Source organism: Sturnira hondurensis, unplaced genomic scaffold, assembly GCF_014824575.4.
Source record: "Sturnira hondurensis isolate 20B ecotype Veracruz unplaced genomic scaffold, ASM1482457v3 Scaffold0000880, whole genome shotgun sequence".
In the NCBI taxonomy this organism is placed as follows: Eukaryota; Metazoa; Chordata; class Mammalia; order Chiroptera; family Phyllostomidae; genus Sturnira; species Sturnira hondurensis.
This window is the reverse complement of record NW_028073511.1, coordinates 3,685,839-3,705,860: the sequence shown is the minus strand read 5'-3', so window position 1 is coordinate 3,705,860 and position 20,022 is coordinate 3,685,839. Positions and strand designations below refer to the sequence as shown.

General features: G+C 37.6%; 1 protein-coding gene across 4 annotated transcripts in view; it reads right to left on the bottom strand.

Annotated features, from left to right (window-relative positions):
* Positions 1-20,022, bottom strand: part of UBR2 (ubiquitin protein ligase E3 component n-recognin 2) — a 109,569-nt gene that overhangs the window by 46,404 nt on the left and 43,143 nt on the right. For 2 of the 4 annotated variants that reach the window (XM_037052855.1, XM_037052839.1), the window contains exons 8-14: positions 18,628-18,748; positions 17,092-17,199; positions 16,398-16,486; positions 15,181-15,279; positions 2,203-2,366; positions 2,010-2,109; positions 733-861 (exon numbers count right to left, since the gene is read on the bottom strand). In XM_037052855.1, the coding sequence (XP_036908750.1) occupies positions 733-861; positions 2,010-2,109; positions 2,203-2,366; positions 15,181-15,279; positions 16,398-16,486; positions 17,092-17,199; positions 18,628-18,748 (810 nt within the window). Of the gene's footprint in view, positions 1-732; positions 862-2,009; positions 2,110-2,202; positions 2,367-2,556; positions 2,686-15,180; positions 15,280-15,349; positions 15,449-16,397; positions 16,487-17,091; positions 17,200-18,627; positions 18,749-20,022 lie in introns of those variants that run through there. The other 2 variants (XM_037052849.1, XM_037052859.1) reach the window with 2 other exon arrangements.

Genomic DNA, 20,022 nt, shown 5'->3' with positions numbered 1-20,022 from the left:
TCCTTGCTTTTACTCTTGCTCCTCTCCATCCATTCTCCACAGAGTAATTTTTAAAAAGTATAAATTGGATCACGCCCCTCTTCTGCTTGGTAGTCTCAAATGGTGTCCCACTTCAATTAGAATAAAATCCGAGCTTCCTTTCACGGCATCCAAGGCCCTGCAAAGTCAGGCCCCTGTCCACTTCTCTACCTCCAACCTCTGCACTCCAACCGGAGCCTTCTCACAGCTCCCCTAGCAACCATACTCCTCGCCACAGAGCATGAGTCAATTGTCCTTAGGTCAGGAATATTCTTTTCTCTTTGATCAGTAACTATGACACATAGTTCAGATCTGAGAAAACTTTCTCTGACTTCCCAACTTAAACTAAAGAGGCTCCATCTAGACATTACAGCCAAAATGAGGACAAAATAATTTTAGGACATAGGAAATATACTGATAGTAAAACTATTTTTGGATAAATTTAGAAACTAGTCTTTTAACATGCTCAAAAATCTAGATAAGATTATGAAAAAATAAAGAGAATAAGATGAGGAGAGTATAGATTATTTCCTCTTCTACATATTTTCCAAGTTTTTTCAAAGGCTTTAGAATTTTGACTTATCAAATGTATATGGGAAAAAGGAAAATATGCTGTTTTATAAGCTAGGTATCACCATTAACCTTCTCCAAGCTCCTCAAAATTTACTTAAAAATAATCTGTTCATCCCCCCCCCCCATGTAGAGGAAACTCACGTCTAAAGCACACCAGTCCTGCATCATCGAGATGACATGCGTTAATTTCATCTGTAGCGTGAAGGCTGCTTCCCACTCTGGCTCCATTTCAATATGCTGTCCAACCTGACGTGTAATTGGATCCATTCCCTTAAAGGAAGTGAAAAGATTTTAAATGAATTAAAATTATATTTGTTCTCTTACATGAAAACCTAAAAAATAATGTAGAAGAAATGCACATTGATTACAAAAATATATAACATAGTAGGAGGCTTAATAGGAAGTTTCAAGTAGTAGTATGAAAAGTCTAACTTCCTAAATTACATGTTTATCTAACAGTCTCTAAAATACAAATTTAAAATCCTGGTGAAGTACATACCAAATTATTTTAGAGGCAATCTTCTACATCTTTTAAACAATAGAATGAACACTTTACTGCAATAATATTTCAAATGTCTTTTTAGGTCTATCATGTATAGGAAAATTACTAGAAGAAATATGACAGGCTTTAAAAATATTATTGAATTTATAGATATATTTTATCCAAAATGACAGAAGTAGATATTGTTTCTACAGATACAAAAAAAACCCAACACCACCACAAATCACAGAAGTATTATTATAAATTAAATACTCAACAGAGAACTAGAATATTTTCTATGAACAGTAGACCAACTTTGCTTAATCCTTTCTTAAGAAAAGTCAGATAGTTACTAAAGGAACCATAATGGCATTTCTTAGATTTATTAAGATACTGTCTATCTTCTTATAGTTAAAACTGGTTAAATATGTCAGTTGGTTTCTGCTTCTGGATTCTAGTTTTTATATATGGGTTGCTTCCAAAAGAAAGAATTAAACAGAGGAAGAAAAGTTCTACACTATATTATAAAATTATCCCACCATAAAAAATATGGAAACATTTTTTAAAACTTCAAACATTATAGTCTCTTAAATAATTGACAAAACTTCTATGTAAGCATATTAAAAATACTAAACTTTCAATCCCCAAAGAAAGAACATTAACGATGACCAACACAAAAACCAAATACAAAAAACCAGTAGATGCCAGAACCTTTGCTAGAATTTCATTCATTCTACACCTTTTTAAAAAAGTGTCCAATGAAAGGGGAGCTTTCTTGGTCCAAACTGTAGCCATCCAAATGATTCTTTTGGAAATGTGCCCCAAATGAAATAAATGCATGGACAGAAAGTGTTCAGTTCAATGAACAACAACAACAAAAAGAAAAGAAAAAGTAAAGTGAGTATTTCCCTTTTAAAATGTGTTGGTTTATACATACCTGCATACATTTGAGTAATTCCAAAAAGGCATCAAATCCTTCTAGAAACTTCTGCCTCAGACCATCTGACCACTCAGTTGGTTTGCTAATCAATACATACCTGAGCAAGATAAAAACAGCAATGAATATATGGATAAACACTGACATTTTACAAGTTGCAACTGGTTTGATAATTAAAAAAAAAAAAGCTTACTTGAGGTCTAAAATAAGGCTCTGAACTCTCCTAAATTTGAAGGCTTGTAAGGCAGTATACCGTTCAAACTGAAATCTGCCCTGGGCATCTCGATGTCTCAAATGATCCATAAAAGTCTTAATGATAATGGTCAGCAGGTTTTCTTCCGTGATTAGCATCCGAGCCTAGAACAAAGTGTATCAGAGTATATATGCTAATCAAAACCTACTTATTAGGAAGTTAAAAAATAGTCACCAACACTGGTTAGAGCTTTTGTTTTAAAGCTTTTCAACACAACTATAGTATAACATCATTAACACATTACTGTGTAGTTCTAAATAACAATTACTTACTCCAACTGCCACTTGTATGAAGCAACAATTATATCACGGAGAAAGATGCCAGAATGTTAGGAGACAGATCCAAGGCTCATTATTCAAAGACAATTCAGAGTGGGGGTCTGAATCGGGCTGCAAATTTTCCTTAACTGAGACATTTAGACACCTATAATGGTATGGTATAATTACTCTAGGATCCAGAGCTTTATATCACAGATACTGTAGAATTCAGTATAAAACTGTATTTCCTCTTAATCTTCTTAGCTGAGATTTAGTTTTTGTTTCTAAGTATAGATATACATATCTAAGTATTTTTGAATAAACAAATATATATAAAGGATGAAAAATAAGCCCTCGTTCCTGAGGTCCCCCTTGCAAAGGCAATCTTTTAGCAGTTTCCTTGCATATTCTTTCCCAGATGGTGTGTGTATGTGTAATAATGAACATGCATATACATATATACACACATTTACATTTATAACACATTGGTTAAGTAGATGAAAGTATGGGTATGTACAATTATATCTATCTTCCCCACTCCCAAAGAACAGCATGTTATAAATACTGTTTTGCACTGTCCCGCCCACTTGATACATTTTCTAACATACTTTATTTAGCCAGGCCCGTAGAGGTGAGACTTTTGTTTTTCCCCCCAGTCTTATGTTATTACCAAAGGCGTTGTAACAAATATCTAGTCTGTACAGTTGGAAGAATATTCATAATTTCCCAGAAGTAAAATTACTGGGTTAAAGTGTATGTGCATCATAAATTCTGACTGATATCACCCTATGGTCCCCTAAAGGAAGCTCACCAATGTGTATGTCCATCTACAATGAGTGACTTCCCCTCATGCCAATGACACAATGCAAATTTCAAACATTTTGGCCTTTACCATTCTGATGGTTTTAATGCACATATCTTATGAATGAAGTTGAACATTATTTCTTAACAATTTGCAGTTTCTTTATTATTTTTTTTGCTCCACAGTAAAGTTAGAACTTTTAATACCACACTATTACTCTGATATTAAAGATCATGGGTTTTCCTCCACTTATATATCCTAAACTAGGTTCCAAGTAGTTACTGATGCTAGGTGACTACTTATCTAGGTTTTACATTTATAGTCAATACCAGGTTTGTTAGCAGTACAGAAAGCTACATCAAAATGTATGACCAAGAAATGCAAAAGGTAAGTCTAAGAATATAGTCAAGTTGTATTCTAATGTAGAGATTAGATTCCAAGGTTAATAAAGAGAAAATCTATACAGTTATTTTTGAAAAACTCTTAAAATTATCACCACATTGCTAGGACTTAGGCCCCCAAGAAGCTCAAGTCAATAGGATTAGAGCAGTTAATTTTCCTAGACAGTGAAAACTAAGGTCAAGTTTGAAGGAGGGGAGGTGTGGACAGGTGATTGTGCGTTCTATTAGTGGATTTGAGGAAGAAGTTAAGTGAGTACAATGCAATTTCACTAACCTAAGGAAAAACTCTGTAGAGCCCTTACTAGACTTTTAACAGGCAGCAAAAGGAAGTGTGGTGGAGTGACAACTTAATATTGGTCGAACATAAATCTCACTAACCAAGGCACTGACTAGTAATTTCAGTTTCAAATGAATGTGGAGGGATGGTTCATCCACTAGATAGTTCTGGACTGCACTCTCACTGTCTTTGGTGGGTGCCAAGTAAAAAACCAACAGGGGGCCCGTGAGTACTGTCCCATTAAAGTAGGGAAGTTATTCAGGCATTTCTACTTCTAAAGAGGTAACTAAAGAAAGCATATATTTTCCAGGGTTACAACAGAAAAGAAAAATAAAAACTTTAAGTGATTGGCTTTATTGCCTGAAGCCTAGATTGTTGCTAAATTTTCAATGCAATTTTCTAAGTATTTCAACATAATTTCTCAATGTATTTTATAATCTAACATTATATACTTCTAGTACTTCTTATCCCTCATGCTAATACTTGATTTTTATGCTTCAATGAACTTTGCTTTAAAAAACACCATTGCTATTTACCTTAATTATAGTTTTTATGTGATTCATATTTTATGTAATTCATATTCAATTTTGTGTTGCAAGGCTCATTACATATATAACCGCAGAGTCAACATGGGCCAGACGCCTCCTAAAGACTCTGAAAAACTTCACTGAGTAATAATAGCTGGCGCACAGAGTTTTAGTGCAACTAAACCCGACAGAGCATTCAGGGATAACCCTAACTATAATGAGGGCACATTTAATAAAATAAAATAAAATATTCTAATCACTTGAATTATTAGCACCAGCTCATGACAAAACTACTTAAAGATTTAATTTATTTAGACAGATGGGAAGGGAGGGAGGAAGAGGGAGAGGAACACTGTTGCACAAGAGATACATCAATCACCTCAGTCGGTTGCCTCGCACACCCCCAACCAGGGACCTGGCCCACAACCCGAGCATGTGCCCTGACTGGGATTTGAACCTGTGATGTTTTGGTTTGCAGGCTGGTGCTCAATCCAGTAGACTGAGCCACACCTGCCAGGGCTTGACCCAACCATTTATAAACAAAGACTGTGTTAACTGTAAGGCAATTATGATTTAAAAGAGCAATAAATGGGATTCTCTCACTGCTACAAAATGTTTCACTAATACATAGAGAAAGTGATCTTTAACCAGGGATGTACATAAGAATGAATAATGGTGCTTTTCCAAGAAACTATAGATGTATTCTTCGGCTTCTAGGCATGATGGAGTGGGTTGAAGCTGACCATCATTTCTACCAAGAACTAGAAAAGGTCAATTTGAAACAAATTTGGGCCCTGGCTGATGTAGCTAAGTGGATTGAGCACGGGCCTGCAAACTAAGGAATCATGGTTCGATTCCTGGTCAGGGCACACGCCTGGGTTGCAGGCCGGTTTCCAGCAGGAGATGCACGAGAGGCAACCATACACTGATAATTCTCTCCCTCTCTCCTTCCCTTCCCCTCTAAAGATAAATAAATAAAATCTTAAAAAAAAACAAAAACAAAGTTTGGAATTATTAGAGAGCTGCTCCAGGCACCAAGGATTTGAGGCAACAAAACTGTAGAGAAAGGTGACCACAGATAAAGGTGACCCACCCTCCTGCAACGANTTCCTGGTCAGGGCACACGCCTGGGTTGCAGGCCGGTTTCCAGCAGGAGATGCACGAGAGGCAACCATACACTGATAATTCTCTCCCTCTCTCCTTCCCTTCCCCTCTAAAGATAAATAAATAAAATCTTAAAAAAAAACAAAAACAAAGTTTGGAATTATTAGAGAGCTGCTCCAGGCACCAAGGATTTGAGGCAACAATAACCGTGGAGAAAGGTGACCACAGATAAAGGTGACCCACCCTCCTGCAACGATTGTTCTCGCAGCACCTGGCTCTTCTGGGAGTGGGGCGAGATGGTATTACTGATCCAAGGAGCATGACAGAGCTGCCAACAATAGGGAAAAAATCCTGCTGAGATTTTAGAAAGAACAGAAGGGTGGAAACCAAGCCCAACTTTCTTCCAGTTCTTCCCTTAAGACATTTGCAAAATTCTGAAGCAGTGATGTGGTCTCTTACTGAGTAAACAAGACTCCAGTTCAGGACCCTAGAGAAGTGAGGAACTCTAGGGACCACTCCAGGCTCCAAACTGGGAACCCTTAAAGGGTTATGTCTCAGGGATGAGGATGAATCTGAAGACAGTCTTTTGTTAATCTTCATCCCAAGGATAAGCTTTTTTTGGTTTCAGAGAGAGAGAAACATCGATTAGTCATCTTCTGCATGTGCCTCGACCAGGGATTGAACGCACAACCTACGTATGTGCCCTAATAGGGGATGGCCCCACAACATTTTGGTGTGTGGGATGATGCTCCACTTAACTGAGCCGCCCAGCCGGGGTGAGAGAGTTTTGCCAAAACAACCTTGAGTCATGTCAATTCCTTACTCAATTAAGGTGACTGGCCTTATTCTATCTGCCTAACAACATTACGGGAAACTTCTAGGGAGAAAGATATAATGCAGTATGTATGATCTTTTAATAAACAATGTTCTGTTCAAAGGCAATGAGGCCCTAACTGGAGTGGCTCAGGTGGGTTGGGCATCGCCACACAAAGCCAAGGGTTGCCAGTCTGACCCCCGTTCAGGGCACATGCCTGGGTTATGGGCCTGGTCCTGGGCCCTGGTTGGAGCAGGTACAGAAGGCAGCTGATTGATATTTCTCTCCTTCTTTCTCCCTCACTAAAATAATTTTTTTTTAAAAAGGCAACGAGAAAGAGAGAATGGGGTAAAAACCACATTTGAAGAGAGAATGGCTCCAAATTTCCAAAACTGGTGAAGGCACCAGCCTCGAGACTTAATATCTACAAATTCCAATATCTATAAATATAAAAACCACATCTAGGTAAATCATAGTAAAACTGCTGAGATTAAGACGAATGACAGTAAAAAGTTGTTAGGCAGGCCAAATGACTAAAAATGAAATCAAACAACTACAGATTATCAGATAACGGCATTATCAAACAACAACTTTAAAATAGCTGATATACATATTTAAGAAACGGAGGAAAAGAGAATTTCCACAGAAAACTGGAACCTATTTTGTCAAAAAAGAAAAAGAAGGACTTTCACTTCAGTGTTCAGAGTGGAGCAGTCATACTCTTCTCCAGTCTCATAGTGAACCCCACTATGTCCAGCTAAAAACTGTGGACAGCACATGCAAAAGGAACACCAGAAGACTCTGAAAGGTGGAGAGAAGAAGGTATACTGGCCAGGAACCCCGGAATCCAAGGAGAAACAATGATAAAGTTGTTTGTTTGTTTTCACCTCATAGATCCCAGACTTGGAGCTGAAGAAGTTGGCAACAGGTAAATGCCAATGGGAACGGACTATAAAGAAAAAAAAAATTTTAAAAAGCCTGACCTCTAGCCCCAGGAAAGGAGTAACTTAACAGACAGAGGACTTCCACCAAGATGGAGACGTAGGTGCAAACACTGTGTCTTCTCCCACAACCAAGTTTGAATACAACAAAGGTTTGGAGAACAAAGACACAGCCGAAGAACAGAAAACTGAACTATACGAAAGTCCGACAACAACGAACCATTCAACCAGACGGGTAAGAGGGGAGGAGCCAGCAGAGGAGCAGGGTTGGGCAGGAAGGATCCCCTGACCCCAGGTGCCCAGGCAGCTGGGGTAGCATCAGGCGGACCCAGTGAGGGCGCAAGGCAGCAGGCTGACCACGGTCACACATTCACCCGCAGATAAACCAGCAAAGGAGTGAGCAGTGAGCAGTAAGACAGATTGCGCAGGCCCCAGCAGCAGGAAACAGCATAGAAAACTGCCATTGCCCCTCTTGGACCCCGCCCCCACATACAGCATCACAACCCAGTGACCAAGTTGCCCCACCCTGGTGAACACCTAGGGCTATGCTCCTCATACATAACAGGTGCAAACAGACCAAAATATGGCTCAAGAAGAACTCAAAGCCCCAAAGCCAGTAACTCTAAGTGACCAAGAAACAGCCAACCTCTCAGATGCCCAGTTCAAAACAGTGGTGATCAGGATGCTCACAGAACTGGTTGATTTTAGTCACAAATTAGAGGAACATATGAAGGCTAAACTAATTGAAATGAAGGGAAATGCACAGGAAACCAGAAAGTGGACCAGAAGGAAGACAAAAATGACCAAACAGAAAAGTATGAAGGAACAAGAATTCAAAAAAATGAGGAGAGGCTTAGGAACCTCTAGGACATCTTTAAATGTTGCAACATCCGAATTATAGGGGTACCAGAAGGGGAAAAGAAACAGCCACGAGTGGAAAACTTATTTGAACAAATAATAAAGGAGAACTTTCCCAGTCTGGCAAAGGAAATAGACTTCCAGGAAGCTCAGAGAGTCCCAAAGAAGTTGGACCCAAGAAGGAACACACCAAGGCACATCATAATTACATTAGCCAAGACTAAAATGAAGGAGAGAATCCTAGAAGCAGCAAGAGATAAGGGGACAGTCACCTACAAAGGACTTCCCATCAGACTGTCATCGGATTTCTCAAAAGAGACCTTCCAGGCAAAAAGGGGCTTCAAAGTTGTATTCCAAGTCATGAAACCAAAGACCTACATCCAAGATTGCTCTATCCAGCAAAGCTTTCATTTAGAATGGAAGGGCAGATAAAGTGCTTCCCAGATAAGATCAAATTCAAGGAGTTCATCATCACCAAGCCCTTATTATTATGAAATGTTAAAGGGACTTATCTAAGAAAAAGAAGACAAAAAATATGAACAGTGAAAGGACAGCAAACTCACAGTTATTAACAACTACACCTAAAACAAAAGCAAACCAAGAGGACAGCTAGATCAGGAGCAGAGCCACAGAAATGAAGATCATATGGAGGGTTAGCAACAGGGGAGTGAGAGGAGGAGAAGGGGGGAGAAGGTACAGAGAAAAAGTAGCATAGATGGAAGGTAGAAAATAGATAAGGGGGAGGGTAAGAATAGTATGGGAAATATAGAATCTAAAGAACTTGAGACACGTGGGTCATAAACTAAAGGGAGGGAAAGTGGGAGAGGGGGTGTGCAGGGTGGAGGGGAATGAAGGGGGGTGAATAGGACAACTGTAATGGCATAATCAATAAAATATATTTAAAAAACTTAAAAAAAAAAGAATAAGCAGCAAAAGCTTACATAAGTAAAAGGAGAAAAAAATCAACAATCACTGTGGGAGACTTAACATGCTTCCATAGCTCACAGGACAAGTAGACAAAAAAATTAGTAAGTATATAAAAGACATACACGTGAAAGACATACACTTAGACATACATTGACCTAAGTGACATATACACATAAATACTGAGCCCAGTAATGAGAGAATATACATTACTTTCAAGTATGCAATGAATATATACCAAAACTGACAACATTCTGGGCCATAAAGCCAAATTTCAACAAATTTCTGAAGGACTAAAATCAGAGTATGTCTCTGGGTACAGTGAAATTAAGCTAGAAATTCATTAAAAAATAGTAAAAAAATACCCAAATGCTTTGAAATTTAGCAATCCACAAGGGGAAGGAGGTATAAGGGGGTTGAAAAAATACAATAAAAAAACAACAAAAGGAAATTTAGCAATATACTTTTAAGAAGTAAAATCACAGAGAAAAATGAGTTAAAGAAGAAACCACAAAGAAACTTATTTTCATTAACCGAATAATAAAAATATGACATAAAAGTGGGGCACGGTTAAATAGTTTATTTAGATGTAAACTTGGACCCTAAATGCACTTATCAGAAAGAAAGCTGAAAGTCAATGATTTAAAGATCTCAAGAAATAACAACAACAAAAATGCAGTTACCAAGTGGTGAATAAAAGTAAAAATTTCTCTCATTCCTGATTTCAGGGGAAAAGCTTTTAATAATTCACCATTACAGAGAATGTTTGCTCTGGGATTTACTTTTTGTTTTGGGTTCAGGTGCTGTGTTAGACGAAAAGAAGTACCCTCTCCTTCCGAGTTTGCTATCAGGTGTTCTGTCTTAAATAATGAATAAGTGTTTAATTTTCATGAATTCAGGAAAAGCATTTAATTTTCCCCTTCCTTTATGTCTGTGAATAAGGTGAATTATGCCAGTTGATTTTTTTCAAATGTTACACCATTCTTAGATTAAAGAAATAAACCAAACTTGGCTGTGATATATTGTCCTTTTGGTTTGATTTGATCTGTGTGACCTCATTTGTGGTAATTAGATGGTAATTTTCTTTTCTTGTAATTGCCTTGTTGGGTTTTGGTATCAAGATTACAAAGGACTCAATTAAATTGGCAAGTATTGTGTATTTCCTTTCTGTCTTCTGAGGAAACTTATGCAAGACAAATGTTATTTCTTTCTCAAATATTTAAAAGAATTTCCCAGTGCAGCCATTTGGGCCTGGGGATTTCTTTATGAGATTTTTATACTAATTAAAATTTTCAATTTTATGTTTCTCTTTTAATAGCTTGTGTTTTATCTTAGGAATTTCTTTTTTCATTTGAAATTTCATTCAAATTTCTAATGTTATTAAGTTGTTCCTAGTATTATCTTATTCTCTATTCAGTATCTGTAAAATCTATAGTTTTGTTTACAGTTAAAATGTTCTGTTTTTCTTATTATTCTTAATAGAGATCTACCCCTTTTTTCCTGGCTTTTAAAAAGCACCGTTTTTAAAAAGATTTTATTTATTTATCTTTAGAGGGGAAGGGAAGGAGAGGAGAGAAATATCAATATGGTTCCCTCTCGTGTGTCCCCCACTGGGAACTGGCCCGCAACCCAGGCCTGTGCCCTGACTGGGAATCAAACCGCGATCCTTTGATTTGCAGTTCCATGCTCAATCCACCAAGCTATACCAGTCAGGCGAAAAAAGCACCAACTTTTGATTGTGTCGGTTTTTCTCTTTTGTATATTTACTTTGTTTTATTAACTTCCGCTCTTAATTATTTCCCCTTTTCTACCTTTTTTTTTAAGATAAAAGACATAAGTTGTTACAAAGGCGTTTCAAGGCACGCACTGCCAATGCCTACCTTCCCCCACCCCCAAACTCATTGACCCTTCTCCCCACTCACTTTGGCAATACTAGCTTGTTTTGATTCTTTGTTCCAAAATGCCAGGTGCACATTCATCTTAGAACTCCTGTACTAGCTGTTCCTTCCCCTGGGAGGCTCTTCCACCAGTCACACCAGTCACTCTCTCCTTTCCTTCAGGTCTCTGTTCAAACACCGCCTCTCTGCAGGCCTCACCCAATGACTTTGTATAAAATGTGCCCCCCTCCACTGTCACTCCCGACTCCCTTAACCTGCTGTGCTCCTTCACAGCACTTACCAACATGAGGTTTATGACAAAGAGTAGGCAATTGTTTATCTCTCCCCAATTACATTATGCATTCCATGGGAACAGTGTCTTTTGTCTGTTTTGTTTATTGCTGTATTTATCTCTAGAGCCCCAAACAGTGCGTACTTAATAGAGGTGCTAAATGTTTTGAATAAATGAATACATACACTATTTTTCTAGTGCTCCTAAAGGAGTCAGACAAGAAACAAAAATTAAAAATTGAAATATTAGAAAAAAATCTGCCCTGGCTGGTGTGGCTCAGTGGGCTGAGTGCCGGCCTATGAACCAAAGGGTGGCTGGTTCAATTCCCAGTTGGGACAGAGACCTGGGTTGTAAGCCAGCTCCCCAAGTGTGAAGCGCACCAGAGAAAACCACACATTGATGTTTCTCTCCCTCTCTTCCTCCCTTCCTTCTCCTTTCTGAAAATAAATATTTAAAAAGAGAGAAAAAAACCAAAAACTATTTGCAGATTACTAGAAATTCCAAGAAATCAACACAAAGTATTAGAAGAAACGTTAGAAACCCAGGTAGATACAAGATGAATATGTAAAAGTCAGGTTTCTTACATAACTAGCCACAGCCAGATTGAAAATATGAATAATTTAGTATAACATCAAACAATATAAAACATATAAACTTAATTTTAAACTGTGTAAGACCCTTAACAAGGTGACTATGAAGCTTCTCCTAAGAGCATAAAATACTGGGTTGGCCAAAAAGTTCATTTATTTTTTTCTGTATGATGGCTCTATTAGTGCTTAATTGTCTTTAATTTCATTTAAACAATTCTGTCATTGTGTTGTGGCAGCTGTCATATCAGAGTGCATTGAATGAAAACATATCAAAACTGGTGAATTATTTGTGCAGCCACTTTAACACTGAAGATGGAAAAAGATATACATTTTCAGCATATTACGCTTTATTATTTCGAGAGGTAAAAAACTGAAATGCAAAAAAATTTGTGTAGTACATGGACATGATCAAACGTGGCAAAACTGGTTTGCCAAGATTCTTGCTACTATTGACATTTTGGCCAAATAATTCTTTGCTGTGGGGCTGTCTTATATATTAGAAGATGTTTAGCAGCACCCCTGGCCTCTATCCACTAGAAGCCAATAGCGGGAGTTAGCCAACATAGTCAAAATATCCAAATCAATACAGTTATTGGTAAAAATGAAAAATGTGTCTTTTATTTTGCAGACAATACTAAATGGACTTTTTGGCCAACCCAGTAACACTGTGTAAATGAGGACAAATTACGTTCTCAGATGGGGATATTCAATATTACAAAGATACCAGTTCTTCCCAAACTATCTACAAATACAGTATCTTTTCAGTGAAAATCCTATTGTTTTTGGAGGGGGGGGTAACTGACAAACTGATTTTAATTCATCTAAAAAAAAGGCCTAAGAATAATTAAGACATTTTTGGAAAGAGTAATGAAAGGAGACTTAGTCAGCAATTTTCAGCCTTTTTCATCTCATGGCACACATAAACTAATTATTAAAATTTTGTGGCACACTAAAAACATATTTTTTGCTGCTCTGACAGAAATTCACACCGAACTGCTATCGTTGTGTTGGCTGTTGTCCTTTTATTAATTTGATAATCTAAGGGAAAAGAGGTCAGTGTTCCTGACTAAATAGTCCGGTCATAGCGTACTGGTTAAAAATCACTGAGCTAAGTTAACAAATGGAGTATTTAACTAAAATTATTAAAACTGGGTACTGGCGTGGAAATAGACAGAAAGATAAATGCAGGAGAGAGGCGCAGATCTGAACACACGTGGGGTTGCCTCAGAGGTTCTCAAACTCACCCCTGACTGAACTGGGAGCGTCCTTTCCCTCTTCGCAAATCCTACTCATTCGGCAAAACTCCCGGTGCAAGTGGCGCAACTTCCACTCCGATGCAAGTCAGAAACTCGGGATCATCTTTACGCTTTCCCCTCACACCCAACAGCCAATCCTTCACCAAACTCAGTATTTCTCAAACCCAACATCTGGCTGGTTCTGCAGGTCTTACTGCCCAAAGATCTCTCACAACTCTTACATCTGCTGCCACAATCCCAGCTCAAGTTACCATCAGCTCTTGTCTGGTCCTTGCCTTGCCCTCACTTCTAACTAGATTCCCCACAGTCACTTTTGCCCCCACCAACTTGTTCTCCAATCTATAATCAGTGTGATAATTTCTGTAATAGTTCATTTTTTCTCTTTTAAAGATTTTATTTATTTTTAGAGAGAGAGGAAGGGAAAGAGAAAGAAAGAGAGAGAAACATCAACGTGTGGTTGACTCTTGAGCGTCCCCCATTGGGGGACCTGGCCTGCAACCCAGGCATGTGCCTTGACTGGGAATTGAACTGGCGACCCTTTGGTTCTCAGGTCAACACTCAAATCCACTGAGCCACAGCAGTCAGAGCTAATAGTTTATTTTTATTGTATTTTTTCCCATTACCATTTATCCCCCTTACATACTGTCTTCCACTTCCACCCACTCCTCTCCCCACCACAATCACCATCCTCAAGCAGTGTGATCTTAAAAAAAAAAAAAAATCACAAATGTGATGGTGTAACTGCCATTTAAAATCCTTCAATGTCTTCCCATGCTCTGAAGATAAACCCCGAAACCCTTAACTGGCCTATAATAACATTTCATTAATGGATAAACAGACTCCAGACAGCTTCAAATGTACTAGAACACACCCTCAAACACAGAAGTAGTCCAGGGTCAGGGGTAGGGGGAAGGGAAGTCATTAAAAAAACTAGGAAATATACCTAGCTAGTAAAATAACTATAGAATACCCTTAAATCTATACAGCTGGGCCCCTGCCTACGTTTCTGGTCTTACTTCACTCCGTGCTCAGGACCTTCAACTGTGCTGGCCTTGGGTTCCCTGATCAGGAACCTTTCAACTCCAGGACTTTCCTAAGTGCTGTCCCTCTGCATGGATTCCCTTCCTAAACCTGCTTAAAGGTCCTTAGCGGATCCTTTTCTGAACTGTGGGAAAAGGTCAGATCTCTCTCCAATTCTCTCTCAAAACAAACTCTTCAGTTTCCATACAGTTTTAATCCACCACACATGTGAACCTTTCCCACTACTGTACGTTCTATGAGGGCAGGATCACACCTGCCTCTGTTTACCACTGCATTACCAAGGCACAGAATTGTGCCCAAGAAATATAATAGATGCTCAATAAAGTTTTGTTAAATGAGTTAACTCAATTTTAATTACCAAATAGTACTAAAACAGTAACGCCTTCTGGAGCAACTAGTAAAATTTAGTACAAGACTAATTAACCACCATGATTCTATTGCCCTCATTAGCCCTCCCCTCATTCGGGGCAGGGACTTCTCAAAATCTAAGATTACAGACAATATGCTGTCTGTTTCTAATGGATACATTTGTTAAACCAATTAGCTTAATTTTAAATCATTAGCTCAAAACCTTGGAGAATATGAGATAGTACAGATTAAAGTAAATGACTTTTTAAAAAAGAGATTTTATTTATTTTCTTATTTTTTTGACAGAAGGAGAAGGGGGCGGAGGGAGAGAAACATCAATGTGTGGTTGTCTCTCACGCGCCCCCTACTCAGGACCTGGTCTGCAACCCAAGTATGTGCCCTGACTGGGAAATGAACCCATGACCCTTTGGTTTGCAGGCCAGGACAAAAAAAAATACTTTTCCCCTCCAGATTGAAGGTATCTGATCACCCATTGATAAAATATATTATTCTACACAGGAATATACACATCTCAATTCTCTATTATTTTAAAGCTTTACTTCTGGTAATTGAAAACAAAAAAATTCTTCTTAGTCTTTCAGTACTTACAAGTGAAGGAACTGTGAATATCTGAACCGAGAGGTCTGCGACTGAAAACTCTCTGTCGTGGTCATCTGTCACATAATCACTCTGCAAACGCTCATAGTTCTATTAAGAAGGCAAAAAAAGGCAAGGAGTGCCAGCTATCAGTTACAAAGAAAAGGCAAGCACTACTCACCAGAGTAGGTGCGGTGAAGAACTGGACAGACAGAGCAGTCACGGACACTGCTCGCTCGTGATCATCCTCCATAAAATCTCTCTGCAACTGCTGGTAATTCTAAACAACAAGGGGGAGATTCACCTCTAATCCACATTGGTCAAAGGTTTCAGGATTATAATGAAAAGTCAGCGCTGGAGGAGTCAATGAACTAACACTGTAAGAACGGTCACCGGAATGATTTCTACCAAATAAACTTGTGTATAAACATGAATTCACCAGGTGATCTCTTCAGTCACAAATGGCAGTTTATGAGCACGAAGAGGTAACAGCTACTAAAATCCTGGGACATCATAATACACTGGTGCGGCTACCCGCAGCGCTTTACACTGTTACTGATAAAACTAGACGTGTGTTACTGCTGGGTGCGTAGCAGAATCACCGAGGGCGCTTTCAAAGTACACGCGCATAAATCCCAATCTGGGTGAACCTGCTTCAGCCAGTTTAAGAACCGGCTGAACATAAACACATGTATTTTGAAAGAACTCCCCAAATGATTCTTACACACTTCCTTGCTTAATAACTCCTAATTGAGGTGAATTAAAAACAAAAACAAAAACACATAACAGCTTACTCATATGCTGCTAAAGAGAGGAACATAATTCAACAACACCAGCAATCTAGTTCGTGACTGTTAAATCACATCCATATATACTTATTGTTTCAACTAAGATGATCTCTTCCTTGTATAAATTTTAACAGAAATAACACCATAACTCACAATGGATACATTTAAATTCTTTGTTTATTATTTCATATCGATACATTGTATAGGTAGATATTCATATTATCATGGCAGATGAGGAACAAGAAAAGCCCCACTGAATGTTATTCTATTGATAAAAGATAAAAAGGTCTCTTTATCTTTTATCTCATGAAGTTTCTCAGACTGTAAAACCAACACATCGTTAGCCGCTATTTTTCAAAGGCTGGATGTAACCACGGGCAACAGGTACTCTGTGTACAACCTGACTGCTCGGCGCATCTTCCAATCTGAGAAACTACTCACCTTTGCAAATCGGACAGCAAACAGTTTCTTGTACTTCAAATCCATAAGCAGACTGCTCATGAAGAGCTGATGATACACGCTCCTAGCGCCTTCGACAAACAGAGCAGGTGTAAGATAAGTTAATTATATTCCTGAAGTTTTTACACGGTCAACTCTATTTTAAATCTCAAGAACAAATCTCCACACATGTTCCTTAGTATAAAATATTTATAATCTGCTTCTTAAAAAATCAATTTTTTCTAAACAAGTTTCTAACAAAATATAAAGTTTATTTAATTTGGCTGACAGACCCCAAAATCTGCCCTGCCCCAAAGAATAAGATTGCATATGCTAATTCTAAAATCATACTTATTAAAGTATCTTCCCAAATCAAACAAAACAAACAAAACACCTTTAACAGCCCTGATTGGTTTGGCTCAGTGGGCTGGACATTGTCCTGCAAACTGAAAGGTCACCAGTTCCATTCCTTGTCAGGGAATATACCTGGGTTATGGGCCAGGTCCCTGGTTGGGGGTGTGCAAGAGTCAACCAATGGATGTATCTCTCACAAATCGATCTTTCTCTCTCTGTCTTTCCCCCCTTACCCTCTCTCTAAAAATAAATATGTAAAATCTTTAAAAAAAAAAACCTACTTGAACATCCTAGCTACCCATGTAGGTTCCCCAATACCTTGAAAGTAGTTTAAGAGATTCACCTTTCCACAATTTGGAATCATTAAGCATCAGTCTATCCACGAGAGAAGAGTTTTCACCATCTGGCCCTTCTTGTAAACCAACTTGACATAAAATTCGGCGAAGACCATCTAAAAAACAGGAAGACACATGGTATATAGTAATTTCCAATGTTAAAATAAAATGACATTTTAGTACAAATGTTCAAATGGATCTATGGAGTTTTACATGTTTTATTAAGGGTCAGATTTATCAGGAAAATTAAACATATTAATATTTTATTAACATTTGCATCAAAAGGAGAAAATTCCAAATCTTACAGTATTTACCAACTTATTCCAGAACATCAAAATATGCCTATCAGAAAGGCAATGACGTCATATGCTGTAAAGAATTTGAAGAGCAAAGCATACAAAAACCACTGAAACCACCGTTCTTAAAACACCAATGCCAATTCAATCATATCATAGAAAAACTGACAGGCATAATGTAATACGGTGCTACCATTTATAGGAAAGAAGGCATGACCTCAGTGCTGTAACAAATCCCAGTCCCTTTTATTAATGCCATGCGCCAAACCTGGTCCACCATTAAACAAAACGTCACCAGGTACTATCTGGGTGGACCTACTATGTGAGAGGCCCTGCAAAACCCATTCCTACATCCTCTAAATACCAAACTTTAAAAAAAAAGTTGCCCAAATATTGATATAAGCATTAAATAACCAATTAATTTATAATTAAAATCACTGTTTTTAGCTTCTATAAGCACACAAAATAATCAGAAAATAGAGTAATTTTTATTATAGCAAATACTTGGCATAAAGGAACCCAATGTAAAACATCAAAACTTAAAACATTTTTCTTTATAATAAACATTAGAACATCACTTATCCAAACCACCTCTCTTGCCTGTAGTATAGTATGGCAGACAGCTCCGATCTATTCCTGTTTTACTCTTTAGTATTTTACACCAAACTTGTATTTTTGGCATTGAACATGAGGATTCTAATTCTGTTACCATTACATTTAAAAGATTATCTAACTTGTATACTATGAAAACAAAAACAACTAAATGAGTAACTTCAAATTCGCAAATTTTCAGAGTTGCAAATGATTGGAAACCAGAAGTCGCAGGAGTCAAAATAAAGATATCAACACTAGTGTTTTATTCTTTAAACTGCTAGCCATCATTTAGGTTTTATTTACAGCAGCATTTTCCAACTTGCTAACTGAAAAGAGTTCCACAAACACCATTTAAAAAAAAATTCTTTTACCAAGTTGTGACGTTAGCATGTTAAAGTCATTTACTATTGTTAAAACCAAATGGATTCTACATTTATCTGAACACAAAATCCTTTGTATGCATATTAAAAAAATCCTGTGGGTCAAAATTTGAGAAACACAGGTTTTTTCTGTGCCTAAGATATTCTAAGATGGTATTCTAAAATGTGAAATTAAAGCAAAAAATTATTCCACTTGATATTTTTTTCCAAAACAGTTTTTGTGAGGGCATGAGTTCATTTTATAGTCAAGTAGCATAAGCTTTTATGCACTTACCTGAATATCCAATAATGCTTCCCAGCCAAGACAAAAGTTTCAAACCAAAATTCTGATGCGCGACAATAGATGAATGCATAACTTGAACTTTAAGTGGCTTTGTCTGTCTACTGGTATTTCTCTTAAAAAGAAATGGCAGGATGAAAACACAAACTTAAAAAGACTATTTTACAGAAAAGAGTATTTTTACTTCAAGTAACTACAAAGTATCATCATTACTATTTTTGAAGATTACATTTATAAATGTAATCTCTCTATACATCTATAAAGAAAGGGGTAGGGAGGGAGAAAGAGGGAAAGAAGAAACACTGATGTGTGAGGGAAACATCCATCAGTTGCCTTTCGCCCGCCCCCAACGAGGGGCCCCCAACGAGGGACGTGGCCCACAACCCAGGCACATGCCCCCAGACCTGAAATGGAACTGGCGACCTCCCAGTTTTTGGTGCAATGCCTCCCACTGAGCAACACCATTAAGGGCCATAGTGTTATTATTTTTTTAATTTTGTTTGTAATAACCATCCTAATGGATACAAGGCAGTATCTTATGGCAGACTTTATTTCCATTTTCCTAATGATTAGTAACGTTGAGCATGCTTTCATGTGCTTATTGAAAACGTGTATATCTTTGTAGAAATGTCTACTAGTTAGTCTATCAAAACTTTTTTATTTAACCTGCATCCCTTAATTTTTCTTTAGATCACTTTCTACCTGCCCATTTGATCCCATCTCCACAATGCACATTAACAAAACACATCTTTGCAAATTTTCTCCATCTATGCGTATTACACATACGTATACATTAAAAGATTTTATTTATAAAAATTGGATATTATACATACTCTTGGGCATCTTTGTGTTAACCGGTATTTTGGGTTTATGACACATAACATTCTGTGTGTGGATTTTTTCAAACGTCCTCTAGTGAAGGACATTTATATTCCCTGTGTTCTCAATCTTCTGTGACTACAACAAAAGCAATACCAAACATCTTTGTCTACACACTTATTGGTGCTTATATGTCTATGGGATAAATTACTAGAAGTAAAACTTTAGCAGATGCTACTACACTGTTTTCCAAAAATGCTGCAGCAATTTACTTTTATATGAGTGTTCCTATTCTCTGCATCTCTGCCAGCGAGGTATTTTATCACTGTAATTTCTCCAGTCTGATGGGTACGATATCTCCCTGTCATTTTACTGATTACTAGTGAATTTTAGTCTCATTTCATATATCAATCACCTACATTTTCTCTGTTGTGATTACTTTTTTGGGTCTTATAACCATTTTTCTATTTTGTTGTTTGTCCCTACTCAATGATCTATGAGCTCTGTTAGCATAAACATTAAATGTCTACCCTATGCGTTAGAAGTATTTTTTCTAAATCTATTATTTCT